Source organism: Aspergillus nomiae, assembly GCF_001204775.2.
Source record: "Aspergillus nomiae NRRL 13137 chromosome Unknown contig00023, whole genome shotgun sequence".
Classification (NCBI taxonomy): domain Eukaryota; kingdom Fungi; phylum Ascomycota; class Eurotiomycetes; order Eurotiales; family Aspergillaceae; genus Aspergillus; species Aspergillus nomiae.
In genome coordinates this window covers 1-16,338 of record NW_015378078.1, presented here as the reverse complement: position 1 = coordinate 16,338, position 16,338 = coordinate 1, and the positions used below count along the sequence as shown (strand labels likewise).

Genomic DNA, 16,338 nt, shown 5'->3' with positions numbered 1-16,338 from the left:
CGTAGAAGCTCCGTTGCTACCGCTCGGGTTCACAGGCTTATCAAGGATTATGCGGGGTAATTAACCTAACATCAAAATGTCAACAACCCTCCGTAGTCCAGCAAAGTCTTCTATACACAGCTTAAAGATCTTTATACCAGACCTTGAGCCTCAAAGCAGTCATGGTAAAGCATCCTGTCATTGCAGTTGCAGGATTAGCCTGTGAAACGTCTACCTTCACCCCCTCGCGCACCCTAGCGCCTGCATTTCATCCCCGCAGAGGAAACGAAGTGATCGATGGATACGACTTCATACAGGCGGGCACACCTCTAGGCGATGCAGCAGAATGGCACGGTGCTTTGATTGGCCATGCATTACCCGGTGGAATGGTGACGCGCGATGCCTTCGAGGAGCTGGCGGGAGAGATTGTGGGGCGCTTAGGCAATATTGTTGCGACTACGAAGGTACATGGTCTCTGGTTTGATATTCATGGCGCTATGTGCGTGGAGGGCATTAATGACGCCGAGGTTGAACTTCTGCGACGGATTAGGGCCGTCACTGGTCCTGGTGTCATTGTGTCGGCGTCTATGGATTTACACGGAAATATTTCTAGGGAATTAGCACATGAGTTGGACATTTTAACATGCTATCGGACGGCTCCGCATGAGGATGAATCAGAGACTAAAGAGCGAGCGTGTCGCAATCTTGTTGACCTTCTTACGCAGTCTTCTGAGCTCGCTGGAGGTCCGGTACGACCCCTCAAAGCGTGGATTCCAGTGCCCATCTTGCTACCCGGAGAGCAAACGTCTACGCGTATTGAGCCGGCTAAGGGTCTTTATGAGATCGTGCCTGAAGTCGAGGCAGAACCCGGGGTGATCGATGCCGCGATATGGGTCGGATATCCCTGGGCCGACGAGCCACGGAATCGCGGCGCCATAGTTGTCACAGGGTGGGATGAAACGGCCATTACTGCTGGAGCGGAGCGTTTAGCAAAGAAGTTCTGGGACTCGCGCAAGGACTTCAAGTTTGTCGCACCAACAGGGTCTTTCAAACAATGTATCGATACGGCGTTGGCCTCGCCTGTCCACCCTTTCTTCATCTCCGACTCCGGAGATAACCCGACTGCGGGCGGTTCAGGCGATGTGACTTGGGGACTGACGCGGCTACTCGATCGATCCGAGTTTAAAGGTCCTTCGGGACCGAAAGTTATATATGCCAGTGTTCCGGGCCCGCAAGCCGTCCAAACAATGGTTCAAGCAGGTGTCGGTGCTACAGTAACTGTTACAGCGGGAGCGGAAGTGGACCATATCCATGCTGGCCCTATCACCATGACGGGACGCGTGCATTCGATCAAGCATGGCGACAAGGACGCCGTCATCGAGGCAGTCTTGCAGGTTGGCAGTGTGTTTGCGATTCTTACTCAGCTTCGCAAACCTTACCATCACGAACGTGACTTTACTGATCTCAATCTGAACCCTCGTGCTACGGATATAGTGATCGTTAAAATTGGATACCTAGAGCCGGAACTGTTTGATATGGCTGCAGATTGGATGCTCGGGCTCACTCCTGGTGGTGTGGACCAAGACATCAAGCGACTGGGGCATAAACGCATTCGTCGACCGATGTGGCCTTTTGATACTACTTTCCCGGAGCCTCCCGATTTAACGGCGCGGATCATTGCGAAGTCTAATGAACCGATGGATGGACCTGATGAGTGACAGAGCTTCTGTACTGAGAAGTTTGCAAAAGCTAAAGGCATAAGGTGGATATGATGGAGTATACATTAGTTTTACGCATAGGTTAGAGTTATCTACCAGTACTATCAGGTATAGCTCACATGGACTTCAACTTGGACCAAACTCCAGGGGCTTTGGCTGACCCCACCAGTCGCATGGGTTAAATCGCCAGGCTCCATTACCCGCGGCAAACCAGTACTTGACCACGTAGGGCAACATCCACGGCAAGGGAGGAAAGTCAGTGCCGCCTTCGTAGGTCTTGTCGGCACAGCCAAGTAACGTGGGGAAGATATCATACTGTGGTAGACGAGTTAGCACCCAACCTGCCGGCACCATATGGATAGTGTATAAGAAAAGTGAAATGGCAGCCTACAAGCATTGCGATATTCCCCGTTTTCTGTGCAATTTTCCCAACCTCTTTCCATATATTCTTCAACCCGTCGCTATCGATGTCTCCCATACCCAAGAAGATATCGATCTCAGCGTAGAGGTGATCCGTCAGGGCCTTGCTGAAAGAGTCAATTATTTTCTCCATGCCATCGGTTCCTTTCCACCGGTACTCTTCGGGCTTCGTGGCCGAGGAATAAGCAATCAGTTTCTCTAGTCCGTCATGGAACAGCTCGTGTTGATGCTTTGGGTCATCCATAAACCCTGGTCTATCGATAAACTTCTCAATCTCTGGAAACATGAAAGTCTCCTCAACCCAGTGATGGTGATGCACCATCTTGGCCCACGACTGAACGTAGAAGAGAAGGTCCTTGACATCCTGGGCGTTGAACTGTTCGTCAGTAGCAATGGGCACGTACGGCGCCTGTTGGAGAATGGCATTCAGTCCTCGTATGATGGCATTATGCGCATGTGCCATCTCAGAGGCGCCATGAACGTGACCGAGCGATCCCTGAGCATTTGGTCAGCCGGTGTCATTCAGCTCTTTCTGCTGGACTATGGGCACATACATCCAAGGTCTTTGACGGCGTCGCGATAAGGTGGAAGGGCTCGTCTGCCCACGGGGCGCTCGAGGGTTTCGTGGTCATGGTGCAATCGGGTGTTCTTCCTTAACGCTCACAATTGCATGATCGAAGTGAAATCTGGTCAATGGTTGATTGCGTCGGAGCCGCGCCTACAAGAAACTTTGAAACAAATATTTACACGCAGACGCCCCAGTGTCTGTGCGAGAGCCAAGAAATGAAATACGGACCCAATCGACCGGGTTGGCTTAACGCCGTCAGCCTAATTTTTTAAGTCGCCAATGGCTGGAGTGAGAAACGCAAGCTGACTGCACTTGCTCCAGCTATCATCATTAGTTGGCCAGATTGTTGGTTTCTTCGCAGCTGGTTGGCGGAAGTTTACGCTGCAAAGCCCTATGCTCAGCCTCGTGGAAACTCAAATATCGCGATTGTTGTCGTCTAACTGGAAGAGATGCTCAAGTGCTCATTAATACGATAGAATGCTGCGTTGCTACCCAGACAACCTGTGAACCAAGTTATGATTCATGAATTATTTGTAACATTTCATGGACTTATCTTATCGTGGACTTCTCCAGTGGGCTTTCTCTTACCCGGTACTTGATCGTTACATTGTCTACGTACGGGCCATCATGATATTTCATGAACTTATGACTGGGTACTCCTGCGGCGAACATAATATTAAGCTTCTCAAATGTAGTCTTGGAAATAGCCCCGAAGAAATGTGAGGAACGCGAATGCAAACTAGACGAAACCTGTCTTCCCTCGCCAGTCCCAATCTGCTGAACTCATCATGTATAGCGATATAGTAGACAATGCATAGTACATATTGAGCTTCTATGTTGTGTTGCATTGAGGGATCTTATAGAGGATGTTAAAGGGATATGAGGAAGGCAGGTTTTAATGACCTCTCGAGTCCAGCGACTTAGGTTCACCTTTCGACGTCATAGAATTAACGACTCGGTTCAATTCGAGATCTTTGGCTTGCCGTCGGAGTGCCAATGATCAGTGTCGATTATTCGTGAGCATGCTGGGTCATTCAATCTACGTTGGTAGTTCACATGTAACGTGGAAGTGTGCAAGTGCCTCTTCCTATCTCATAGAGACAAATATCTCATTAGGATTGAAGACCTGACTTCTTTATAGGCTATATAGTAATCTATTACTGAACTAAATATTGCCACTAGTGAGTTTCAGCAAACGGGCAGAGTGCTTTGATGGCATCCGAATGTGAAGTATTCCCTGCGCGAGCTCCCATGAGATCTCACATGGAAAGGTAGCAGGATAAAGTAGCTCTGTTCTTATAGGACGCCCACAAAGAGCAGGAATCGGTAGCTCAATGCAGTCTGGGCCTCCTCGTCTCCAGACAGCTAAATAGTGAACGCCTGAATCGCGATTGTCTGATGTAGGCACTGCCATGCCTAATGCGACCCAGCCGTCATGCCAGCGAGGAAGGCCGAGAGGCCAGAAAGCAGTAGCCGTGTTAAAATCAGCACGAATTGTACGGTAGACATCCATACCTTGTTTGATCAGCTCAAACTGGTGCGGGCTAAGTTTGTCTAGCCGTCCGCTTAGATGTACGCGGCCGAGAAGACTATTAACCACCGTCATCGCATTAGTTTCGTCATCCCACTCTGGTTGAGGGTATGCCCAAACGGCACCTTGCTCGGGGGTAACAGCTGTTGGAAGAGCGGCAGCAATTGCTGCGTAATGACCGGGATCTTGTTGGTCGCTAGTTGATTGCAAAGCATGGACAGCCAACATAGCATAATCCATTCGCTGAGCACCACTCGAGCAATTTTCAATGACCAGGTCAGAATACCGGTCATGCAGACCGTTGACCCAGTGCAGATACGCCCGATTGTGATCTAATTGACCAGATCCCGCACTTGAACAGTTGATGTCTGTACCCTGAGTGACTTCGATGTTATAGTCGAATTTAAAATAACCCACGCCATATTCGGTGACTAGCCTGTATATAACAGCATTCATATGTTCCTGGACCGCCGCGTGACGAAAGTCTAGCTGATAACGTCCTTTTTCAACGATGCGCTGGCCATTTCGCTGAAAGAACGCTTCATACGGTAACTGTGTCGCGACAACGCTGCGTACGCCAATGACTTCTGGCTCAATCCAGAGGCCTGGAGTAAGGCCTTGTGTTTTCAAGTGCAAAAGTAGTTCCCTGAATCCCGTAGGAAAGCGCTTCTTCGAAGGTTCCCACAACCCAACATCATCCCACCAGCCCGAATCATCAGCATACCAGCCAGCGTCGATAACAAAGTATTCAGCTCCAGCTCGGACTACGGGGTCAACGAGTGCCAGAATCTTTTCATCAGTAGGGTCACCCATAAGACAATTCATGTAGTCATTGAAGATGATGGGCAATGTCTCATGATCGTCGTGTTTCCGCCGCATCTGTCGCCGGTAACGGGTCATCTCGGCAAATGCATGTTCATAGTTCCCTAGGACATGGCATAAAGCCACAGGCACGGTAGTGAATTCTTGTCCGGGCGAGAGCCTTTGTCTCCAATCATGATCGGTCTCAACCGGACCGCCAGCAGCTAGATACACGCTGTCTTTCCAGTCACCGACTTCCCAGCGCCAGGAACCATTGTTTTCAACCTGCCAAAGCCATGTTTCAGCATTGTCAGTACGCTTCAAAAGGCCCATAGGCAAATGGCCTTCTGTTGAGAAGGTTCCGCGGTTAGAAACCGAATAGTGACCTAAGCTAGCTGCATATTCCTCAGCACGTCCATACACGCCGTAGTCGTCTAGACCCAAGCTGGGTAGATCGTGATCGATCCATTGTGCCTCTCTGAACCATGAATTATTGGGGACTGCAAGAACGTAGTCAGACCACCATTTCTCTGCACCAGTTGTTAGTCCACCCAGGACCAAGGAGCTCAGCTGTGTCACCACGATGTCCTTGTCACTGTCATTTCGGATTGTGCTTGTCGCACGGAGCACACAAGTACTCGGGTAGAGTATCAAGTGCGCAATCGCCGTCACCCCAAAGACGGAGTCTTTTAATGTAACGTCCAGGGTATGGGTATCCGCTTGTTGCTTGATCTCATGCGATTGGTAACGTAGCCGGGTCCCCACATATGTAGCTATCAGAGATTTGGACGATTTATGCTTTGCGGTGCCTTCACCGGCCAGCCGCATTTCCACCAGCGGTGTGTATGAATTAGTGAAGTGTTTTGATAGCGACGGTCGAGAAGAACCGGGTAAGGGAATCACTTCCTTCAGGAAAGCAGACCCTTGTTCATCAACGAAGACACTGACACGCAAGACGTCGCTTTGTAGTGTAATGGTCTCCGGGAGGGCCATATTAAAGGGGAACACCTAGCTTCAATACCAGAACTATTAATTGTTTTACTCTTGAACTTTGAAAGTAGATGTTTCGCCACACTTTTTGATTTATCCAGAGCTCATGCTAAGACTAACGAACTCGACTCAGAGATGGTTGTGGGAAGCTTCTTTCCTATAGGAATATAAGCCTACATTTCATGTAATCAGGTGGGGAGATGGCATTGTGGGGTTGGTGGGAAATATTGGAGAAAAGGTTGGCGTAAATAGGCTGAATATCCTGGCATGAACCTCATCTCCGCATTTGAGGGAAACTCTGCGACCGTTCATAGAAACGGAGGTTGACGCTTTATATATCTAGAGATTACTCCTCTCATGAGAAAACGATACGATGTGATAGGTCATAACTCTTGTATTCTAATCAACGCTAGATGAGATAGACTGATCGAATCTAATCTCGGTAGTTATAGTGCAAACATACCCTGGATAATCGCAGATCTCGTTCACAATTAGATTGGTGTCTTTCATGCCTTCACGTTGCCCTTTTGAATCTACTTAATCAATCTCGTATATGGCTTTATCTGCCCTGGCAGGTATAACAGCAAACAAAAAGCATCACTACACTACGAATAGATGTGGCAAGTCAGTCACACAGTTCTTGCTTTCGACCAGCATATAAGATATTCTGTACCTGCTTCTAACATTCTTCGTGTTAAATGGTGATACCTCAATCCCCAACATCGTCTACAACTCAGGTTGACGATGTATGGAAATGCTGTGGTGAAACCAAGTCGAGAAACTGTACTTGGTGCCAGAAACCTGTCATTCAAGACCGGGACAGGCCGTGGATGATTCTTAGTGTACATCTGTACTAGCCTTATGCCATCAGAACGGCGCTAACCGTTGGTTCGCTTTTTCATGTATACTGGAAGGACTAGAATGCTGGTTTACCCATATTCAATTGCCGGTCTAGCCAGTTCGTCTACAATATAATTTGATGTTATTAAAATAGGGTGAAAAAGCTCAACAAGGATTGGTAACGTAAGGAAAGCTACCTATAATAGAAAGACACAGGGATCTTTGAGAGCCCACTTAATACCCCTGGAGCAGGCTAATGCTAACGGTATTGGTCGGGTTGAATCGAGCCCAACCAGGCTAGCAGTAGTTCTGATCCGACTAACAGTCGAAGATCGAGAGAACTAGTTCGACTGACTATCAGGTCGAACCACCACCGTGAGTGAGGATGTCCACATCTTTATGATGTGTTATATCGCTGAGTAGAACTATAGGGTCATGGGTGCTGTTCTTAGGTGTCTTGTTTGAGGGCGAAATACGTTACCCCAAAAGCAAAAATTGCTAATTAGCCAGTAAATTTAGTCAGAATACCAAATTCGCACGATAGACCACAGCTTGCTCTGAACCTCACGACTTTTCGCAAGCTGAAGATGTTTCTACCGGCACTGGACAATGAACATAGCCCTGGCTCGACTACCAATGTTCTACGACTCTGCATACAGCCAGCTCATCGATCGCCCCACTCGCGTGATCCATGTTACTGAATCCTGCAGTTGAGCATAGTAAAGTACAGGTAGCCTCCTGCATTAACTTGAGTGTCACTCAGCTCACCTTGTTGCCGTTTCTTGGTTAGACAATTTAGGTAGTTTCCTGGGGGAAATGTGATTGCTATGCAGAATTAGTCCTTGTTTTCCCCTCGTTTCCATTCTCCATTTAGGTGTTCAGCTGGTCTTGTCCCTTGCATACCCATACCAGGGCCAGGAAGGGGACCGTGCCAACCCTCGGATGGTTGTGACCAAGTCTGTATGCATCCATGTTGCTCAGGCTTCAAGTCAGACTGCAGTGTTCACTTGGTGAAGGGATGATGCTTCATCAGTTAGTTCAATTACTCCGCATATACTTGACGGAGTACTCCGTGAAGCGTATTCTGGGCAGAAGGATTGCAGAGGATTCAATAATCGAGTGGCAGGAAAGACCCACACGAGCTTTGGCCAGCAAATTAACGGCCTCAAAAGGGTGAGACATGCAGCGGGATTGTTTGAGTCAGCACGGAATTTCCAGTGAAAATTTCGCATTGCCAAGAGAATTAGGGTAGCGGGATTAATATCAAGCTTGGGCAAATGTAACCTGAATGGCGCAGATTGGGCCAAGCTGCAGCGATAATCCGCTTGGCCTATCAATAACCCAACTAATATTATGCAATCAGTTCGAACTATCGACGGACTTACCGCGATTGGGGAGACGCTATCCAACTGCCCCCAATACGAATGAAAAAACATCCGTCTCCACCGTGTGATCTGGCCAATGCTTCTCGTAATAGCAATCTGTTAGATATCAGAAAATAAGGATTCCGTGGGATCCGGGCTTGACGATTGGGTTTCTGCAATACAATTGGTGCCTGTGTAGCTGCATTCCTTACTTTCCCCGTACCTTTGATGATCAGCCGCAGCTGAGAATGGCTTGACTATCGTCAGAACGGCAGCAAGATTGTAGATCAAAATTCCCCATCTCAAGGGCCTCCTCCGACTGGTCTAAATCGAATGACTCTGATTAGGTCTGCAGGACCACGTATATATAGCTTGAAAGACGCCATCATGCTACCCTTCCGTGTGTAACTCCACGGCCGCTTCCACCACGCCAGTGGCACTCGCCCATCATGAAGTTCCTCGTCGCGACAGTGACCCTCCTCTGCTCTTTGGTCTCTGCGCAGACTGTGCCTGATGTCAACAGCCTTGCTGTGCAAAAGCATCTGCGCGCCCGATCGGCATTGATCGCGTTCGAGAAGAGACAGCGACAAGGTCTGTTGCCGCGGAATATTGACGGAACTACGGTGAAAGGACTAACATGGTGTAGACCACTTTTTCCGTCAAAACCTCTCTTCTGTAGCCCAGAGAGCGGACGCCATTGTAGCAGCGATTCGCCAGGAGGAAATTGACGAGTACTGGAGAGTGCCTGGAACCCCAGAGAAGAATGATACCGACGAGAGGTTCGCCGGTGAGGTGTTCCCGAAAGCCCGGCCATTGATCAATGGAACCAAACTCTGGGACGTGGTCAGGCACATGCCTAAGGGTTCTCTTTTACATGCGCACTTGGCTGCCATGCTTCCCTATGAGACTCTTCTGGAAACCATTCTTCACACCGAGGGTATGGTCTTCTCCGCCTCCCAGGACCTATCCACCGAGGACAACCGCAAGAATGCGTCCATCGAGTTTGCTCATGTCAATCATACCATTGCCACCAATGGATCGTCAATCTATTCAAAGGATTATGTCCCTAACACGCCAGTTCCCGTAACGTTGGCTGCCAGCACTTTCCCGGGTGGTCAACAGGGTTTCGTCGACTTCGTCAACACCAAGGTCACCCTCTCTCCTGAGCAGTCTCTGCGTCACGAATTGGGAGTCGATGAGATCTGGCGTGTCTTCCAGGAAGCCTTCGGTCCCGCCAACACCATGCTGTCGTACGAGCCCGTTGTCCGCAAGTTCTACCAGAAGCTCTTTTCGCGCCTGGCCGAGGACCACATCAACTGGGTAGAAATCCGTGCTGGTGGTTCGAGCGGCAAGCTTGTCCATGAGGGTCAGGAGGACCCTGATCCGGATCTGGATATCTGGTGGGACGTTCTGTTGGAGGAGCTGGAGAAGTTTCAGAAAACCCCGGAGGGCGCCGAGTTCTGGGGAGCGAGAGTCATCTGGTCGGACAGCAGAGGCAAGAACCGTGCTTCGCTGACAAAGAGTAAGAAGAATTTTGCCGCGACCATTGCTTTCTGTATCTAACAAGTTTGCATAGGCATGGGAATTGCTCTTGAGCGGAAGCGCAGGTGAGACTTCTAACTGTCCATCGCGATCATGAGGAAGGTTTTGTTGGCTAACAGATTGGTATTAGACACCCTCAGCTCTTCTCGGGCTACGACGTGGTTGCGCAGGAAGACTTGGGCCGTCCTCTCGCCGACATGGCACCCGAATTGATCTGGTTCCAGCAGCAGGCCGAGGAGTCGAATCTCACTATTCCTTTCTTCTTCCACGCCGGCGAAACTCTCGGCGATGGAAACTCGACCGACAACAACTTGTTCGACGCGGTCCTCTTCGGCACACGCCGTATTGGACACGGTTTCTCCCTGTACAAGCACCCGAGGTTGATTGATGAGGTGATCGAGAACGGCATCATGGTGGAAGTCTGCCCCATTTCCAACGAAGTCCTGCGTCTCGCCACCGATATCCTCCACCATCCCCTTCCGGCCATGATTGCCCACGGTATTCCGACGGCTATCAGCAACGACGACCCGGCGATCCTCGGCCAGAACGCAGCTGGCCTGAGCTACGACTTCTACCAGACAATCCAAGCCTTCGATAACGTCGGTCTTGCTGGCCTGGTAAGCTTTCTCAAGTGCCGTTTCATATCAGTAAAACGGAGCTAACAAATACCAGGGGGCACTGGCGCAGAACAGCATCCGGTGGAGCAACTTCGAAGATCAGAACGAGGTCGAATGGGTTCGTGATATTGATTTCGGTGAGAATGGAGATGGCATTAAGGCCAAGCGTTTGCAGCAGTGGAACGAAAAGTGGGAGGCCTTCTGCGAGTGGGTTGTGAAGGAGTACGGAGACCGTTATGCCACAGAGGAGGTCTGATATCCACATAGCATGATTAAGCTAGTGAATGTTAGACTTAGGTTTCCAACTGATTGCCTCGTATTAACCATTTCTCAATACATATTCAAGTCGGATTTGATTCTTGTCTTATGGTAAACCAAAGTCTCAGTGATTGAAGGGCGACCTGCCCCAACTCTAACCTGGAAGCTCGAGTACTCACGACCATCAGCCATCGAGATACTTATCACCGCATCTCATTCAGAATTGACTATTGGCAATTTTTTGTTTCGTATTACAAAATCCCCGGCGTCCATCCCTTTTTGCAACGCGAAGTTCAGTGAGGGTATAGTCTTAGGGCACAGATTTCCAAAATCGAGTCCAACCACGTGCTTCTAGAGCCACTGCCCTAGTGCATGCATGGATAGATGATATGTTCTGCACAGGCGAGAATCAGTTCGAAGTCAAGACCACTGATCGTTGTGATTATATTGCCCTGCGCAATATGTCAATCACAGAACAACTGTTTCCGTCTGTTTTCTCCAAACCGCCTTCAATGCCGTTTGCCTCTGGGGATGACTGAATCTCCTATAAACCCTTGGCTCCTTGTCAAGAACTCAAACGAAAGTGCCACCTAACCCTGTAGACTTATCAAGCCTGACAATGGAAGATGTGGCGCCTTTGAGCCAAGACAGGCTTCTGGTAGCAGCAAGACATCGCGATTTCGTTAGACATCGGACTTTTTCCCTGAATGTCGTAGATCACCCACTGAAGTGCATTCCTTCGATCTTAGAGGCTTCTCCATGTGTCCCCAAGCATATGCGACCGTGGAAAGGCAGTGGCGTACTTGCAAATCGAGCCAAGGTAACTTCTTCGGAGTGGCGAAGGGAACGTTTCGGCTTCTTCGGGTCGGGAGCTGTACGCCACGAGCTCAGAACAGATGTACATATCGACACGGTATGTTCGTCAAAGGCTAGTCAAGGGATGCATCACGCGCGTATCTTATTCGCGGCGTCGATCAATATAGGGATCCAAGACAGCTGTTTTTGCGATCGGCACGCACTCTTGGCGGAGTAAATCACACGGAACGCCCATGATAAGGCAAATCGTTCTTGTTGCTCCAGAATCCGCAGCTCATCTTCGGTGTGAGTTTCCCGGTCTGCACAGTAAGATGTCCAACCAGAAGACTCGATCTATAGAAAAGTGAGGTTCTTGTCTTGGTGTTGCCAATCTTAGCGCACGGCTAGGGCAACGAATAACATCGACAGTGGCTGACGGGTGGCTGAATCTAACTTAGATCCCTGTCATCTGGGTTTTATGCAAGGTTTTATAGCTGTTGTAATGTGAACTTAACCGACATATAACATATCAACTGAAGTAAGTTGCCCGGAGATTATTATCATTAGCGAAGATAAAGTAATTGGTCCAATTAAACTTCAACTTGTATCGTCGGGTATCCTTGAGTTAGCAGATTGCAGCATACAACATAGCATAGCGGATAAGAAGACAAAGCACGCTATAAGATAGCAGTACGCCCTTCTGTCATGAAGACGACGAATCTCAAAGACCACTCTCAGAGAGACAGGCGGGGAAACAGTGTCCGGGCGAGAAAACATGTATACGAGACAACGAATATGCCAACGCATTCTCCACTGGTGCGGGCGAAACGGCGGAATGTTAAATAAATCGGGGCGCGAAGGTATCACTCTACAATTTTCATTTCTATTACTTCAGAGCCGGGGTCGATGACGCTGTTCTCTCGAGTAAACCAATATAAAGTAATGAGCCAAGCCGCCGGCATACACGCGACCGGAGATCGTTTACATTATAGTTGGAGTACTCCGTCATTTGAGGTCCAACGCACCCTCATGGAGCATGAATTATGAAGTCTATGAGCATGGGTCTTAGCATGTGACGGCTAACCATAATTTTCCAATCCTCTGGCATCCACCATAACTATCATCATGATTCCCACAAGCGAGATGAACGTACGGCCGAAGGTGGCGACGTTGTCTTGGCCGCCAAGATTCTACGGTAACTGGTGGTTCACGGTGTTGCCGAAGGGAGGAACCAAACGTTTTCTTGATGAAAATAGGCTACACATAACGTGTACAATTACCAGCGGTTCGGATCGATTGACCCCGTTATATTGAATCCTCGGCGTTTCCCCAAAGGGTCAAAGACTCAAAGAATTCACGGACTCTAGGCAACCACGCCTCATCGCTCTCGGAGTACGGAAGATCTTCGGTCAGGGTTATTCCCAGTCCGGTAATCTAAAAGAGATAATGCATGGAAGCCACCAAGATCTGCACCGATAGGTTTGATCGTGTTTCGGACCATGCTAAGCGCGGCAACGGGGCTTTTAGAGCAACGTGGTTGTGACAATGATAAGATATAGCACCTTAAAATAAGCGAAAACAAAGAGTATTATAATTCTATTAGAGTAACAGGGCCTATCTCACTATCTCGGTGGAGCAGAAGCCCGATAGTTCGTTTAGGCTCCGCCCTAGATACAGATATCAAGTTTGTATCCAGATCTAGATTATTAAGGATGTGGAGCAAGGTTGGGTCGGGATGCCGGTAGTCCCTAGTCTTAATGAGTAGGATACCTTGCTCACGGATGAAGTTCGATTAATTGCAACATCTATAGGGAGGGTTGTTCTTGTTCAGGGCATCCGAGCATCATAGTGTGTCCTTCATGACGGAAGACGGCATCCGAGCAGCACGAAGAGGTTCTGGAAGACTTCTAGGATTAACTATCAAGGTCTCCACCGGCTTCACGAGTCTACACCGAAGCGCACCGGGCCGGGGACCGGCAGCATACCGGTGGACCCGACCGGGTAGAAATTAGATAGCGCATGTGAGCAGCAGCAACCTAAGGAACCGACTGGAGAATCTCCCATCATATTCCGCGACACGGCGTCGTTATTGGCACAGAGCAGCCACTAACCGCGCGCCGCCGAGACCTTCCCCAGGAGAGTGATTCTTCCCAAGTTTCCATCGCCTCTTCCCCCGGAGTCCAGCCCCCACTGAAAAAGTGACCGACCTGAGTCGAAAAATAGCAAATCCGGAGTAGGGATGCGGGGAGAAAGCAGGGTATCAAACCACAAGCCCTAAGGTGGTATGCCACTCGCCTCCACCCCTTGCGCAGAAATAACCCGCAACAAGTAATACAAGCGATATTTGATTCGCATTGTGTTGTTCCTGCTTTCCCCTTGATATCAATGCGACCCTCGGGTGACGTACCATCTCGGCCAGCCCGGATCCGGCACGCCGTGCTGCCATCGGGGCAGCAGCCTCGCCACCGACACAAATACACCAGACTACACTCGAATGATCTTTGATCCTTTCTTGCTACCCCGGCCAACTCCAGGTAGCCAAGCATCATCCGAGGGGTGTCCAATTAGTTACATAATATATCAATTACATAATAGTACGGAGTAGACGAGAGGAAGTCCCTTCCCCAGACCGTATCCAGGTGGCCATGCGGAGGGTGTCTCACTCCACGCTTCTAAACTCACTAACCGGAGAGAGGCAACCGGTGACGTACAGACGTGGAGAAATGGTCTCTTTCCTCCTATCGTCGGGAAACCGAGTGATATTATCCGTACGTTATGAAAATCCATCATTGGCCTCCCGATGTGGAGGAGATTCTCCGCCGGACGCCGCTGTTATCAGCAGTGCCGAACAGGAGGTGTTCTGTCACGGCCCATCGGTACCACTTTTCTGCAGGGAAGATACTCCAGTGAGCCAATGCGAGTCTCGAATTGTGCTGCGTCTCGGCGGGTGTTCCACATTCGGCCGTGGGACTGTCTCTAGACAGCGTGGGACACAGCCTCGCCGAACGTTGTTCTGTAATCATTCTAGCCCTCCTTCCGTATTCGTCCATTTTATGCGGCCGTGAACAATACTCCCTTCACATTCCCATGAGAGAAGCACGCCAGGGGAAGCCGGAATGCGGCAAAAAGAAGAGCGGGATCTGCACTGTGAGATCATCGACTATGATTTAGGGCAAAAATTGAGCCTTTCGGGGCGTGAGAATAAGAGTTTTAAGGGCGCCGCCAGTGCTGACTCAGCGCATCCAGCCAATCAGCGCTTGTGCAGAAAATTCTTGATGGAGAAGAGGCAAAAGTTAAAACCTAAAACCCTAATTATGGAGAATATCGAAAAGAAAATGAAAAAGAAAAAAATGAACGGAACGCAACCGCTCGGTTGGGGAGTTTTAGTCTATTTGTTAGTTATATCCGACTCCAGCCGCCTCCCCAGTGGCACTAGCTGGCCCTAAAATACTGCGTCGCGCCGTTGTTTTTGTGTTCTTTCTTCTTATGATCCTTTTTGCGACTCATCCATCCCCATCGACAAGATGACCCTACACACCGAGTCGCCTGCCATTCAGAATGGCCCCAACTATGATGACCAATATGTCGACGTGGAGAAGAAGGAATATACTGAGGATGTTCCAGCAAATGACCCATTTGGAAGCGAGGAAGAAGGAGAAGTCAAGTATCGTGTTATGGGTTGGTGGTAAGCTTCCAATGCTCATGCAATACGACTGCCGTTGTGCTTCAACGGTCTTGTGATTCCAATGCGGTGGCTAATGTGGATAATGTGATTACAGGCAATGTGGAATGTGTAAGCAGTCCTACGCTCAGTTCCTGAACCATACTTCTGAACGTGCTATCTAACCCGTTCATGTAGTGATGATTGCAGAGAATATGTCCCTAGGCATTCTATCTCTTCCGTCCGCAATGGCAACACTAGGACTTGTTCCGTAGGTGTCACCTCTCACCGTAACTCAACTAGCAACAGAACGACTGACGTACGACTCAGGGGAGTGATTATTCTTGTCGGAATGTCCGGCGTTTCATGGTACACAGGTTATGTTATCGGACAGTTTAAGCTTCGTTTCCCTCAAACGCACAGCATGGGTGACGCCGGAGAGCTTATTATGGGTCGCTTTGGACGGGAGCTGATGGGCATTGGCCAACTGCTCCTCTTGATCTTCCTGATGGCCAGTCATATCCTTACCTTTTCGGTGCTATTCAATACCATCACCGGTCACGGAACTTGCACCATTGTTTTCGCTGTCATTGGAATGGTAGTCAGCTTCATCGGCGCCCTTCCCCGTACTATGAACAAGGTGTACTATATGTCCATCGTGTGTCAGTACTTCTACTCCCCCGGGCTTCTTGTGGACAATTACTGACAACCCTTCCAGCTTGCATTAGTATCATCGCGGCGACCTTTATCACCATGATTTCCATTGGAGTCCAGGCCCCCGATCACGTCCAGGTTGATGCCACCAGGGACGTTAGTTTCCAGGATGCATTCTTGGCCGTGTGCAACATTATCTTTGCCTACAGTACGACTTGACCTCTCCCACATGTCGCACAGCTTTTGCTAATCTTGTCACAGTCACTCATGTCGCCTTCTTCGGACTCATCTCGGAAATGAGAGACCCTCGGGAATTCCCCAAGTCGCTGACCATGCTTCAAGTGGTGGATACGTCTATGTACGTCGTCACAGCGATCGTCGCCTATCGTTATGCAGGCCCCGATATCGCCTCTCCCGCCCTTTCGTCTGCAGGACCTGTCATGAAGAAGGTCGCTTACGGCATTGCCATGCCCACTGTGCGTTTAAGAATCCTTGCTCCCTTCACCGGTTCCACTTTCTAACTGTTCCCATAGGTGGTCATTGCTGGTGTTATCTACGGCCATGTTGCCTGCAAATACATTTATGTCCGCGTTTTCCGTG

At 49.4% G+C, this 16,338-nt stretch overlaps 5 protein-coding genes across 5 annotated transcripts; 3 read left to right on the top strand and 2 right to left on the bottom strand.

The window, feature by feature from the left end:
• Positions 1–161: 161 nt before the first annotated feature.
• On the top strand, positions 162–1,697 carry ANOM_001734 (M81 family metallopeptidase; the record flags this gene model as incomplete). Its single annotated transcript, XM_015546991.1, has 1 exon — positions 162–1,697. One exon carries the CDS (start codon positions 162–164, stop codon positions 1,695–1,697), a length of 1,536 nt encoding a protein of 511 aa, XP_015410802.1.
• A 126-nt stretch (positions 1,698–1,823) lies between these two features.
• Positions 1,824–2,749, bottom strand: ANOM_001733 (uncharacterized protein; the record flags this gene model as incomplete). Its single annotated transcript, XM_015546990.1, has 3 exons — positions 1,824–2,012; positions 2,089–2,613; positions 2,672–2,749. The coding sequence occupies 3 exons, from the start codon at positions 2,747–2,749 to the stop codon at positions 1,824–1,826; spliced, it is 792 nt and encodes a 263-aa protein (XP_015410805.1).
• A 1,101-nt stretch (positions 2,750–3,850) lies between these two features.
• On the bottom strand, positions 3,851–6,010 carry ANOM_001732 (putative Melibiase subfamily; the record flags this gene model as incomplete). The annotated part of the gene is made up of 1 exon (XM_015546989.1): positions 3,851–6,010. The coding sequence occupies one exon, from the start codon at positions 6,008–6,010 to the stop codon at positions 3,851–3,853; it is 2,160 nt and encodes a 719-aa protein (XP_015410804.1).
• Positions 6,011–8,643: 2,633 nt separating this feature from the next.
• Positions 8,644–10,626, top strand: ANOM_001731 (adenosine deaminase family protein; the record flags this gene model as incomplete). The annotated part of the gene is made up of 5 exons (XM_015546988.1): positions 8,644–8,802; positions 8,858–9,733; positions 9,788–9,818; positions 9,884–10,370; positions 10,426–10,626. The coding sequence occupies exons 1-5, from the start codon at positions 8,661–8,663 to the stop codon at positions 10,624–10,626; spliced, it is 1,737 nt and encodes a 578-aa protein (XP_015410807.1). The 5' UTR covers positions 8,644–8,660.
• A 4,321-nt stretch (positions 10,627–14,947) lies between these two features.
• Positions 14,948–16,338, top strand: ANOM_001730 (amino acid transporter; the record flags this gene model as incomplete). The annotated part of the gene is made up of 7 exons (XM_015546987.1): positions 14,948–15,108; positions 15,203–15,216; positions 15,283–15,355; positions 15,415–15,746; positions 15,803–15,946; positions 16,000–16,214; positions 16,272–16,338. Coding segments are annotated over 7 exons (1,006 nt in total), but the record flags the coding sequence as incomplete, so codon positions are not given.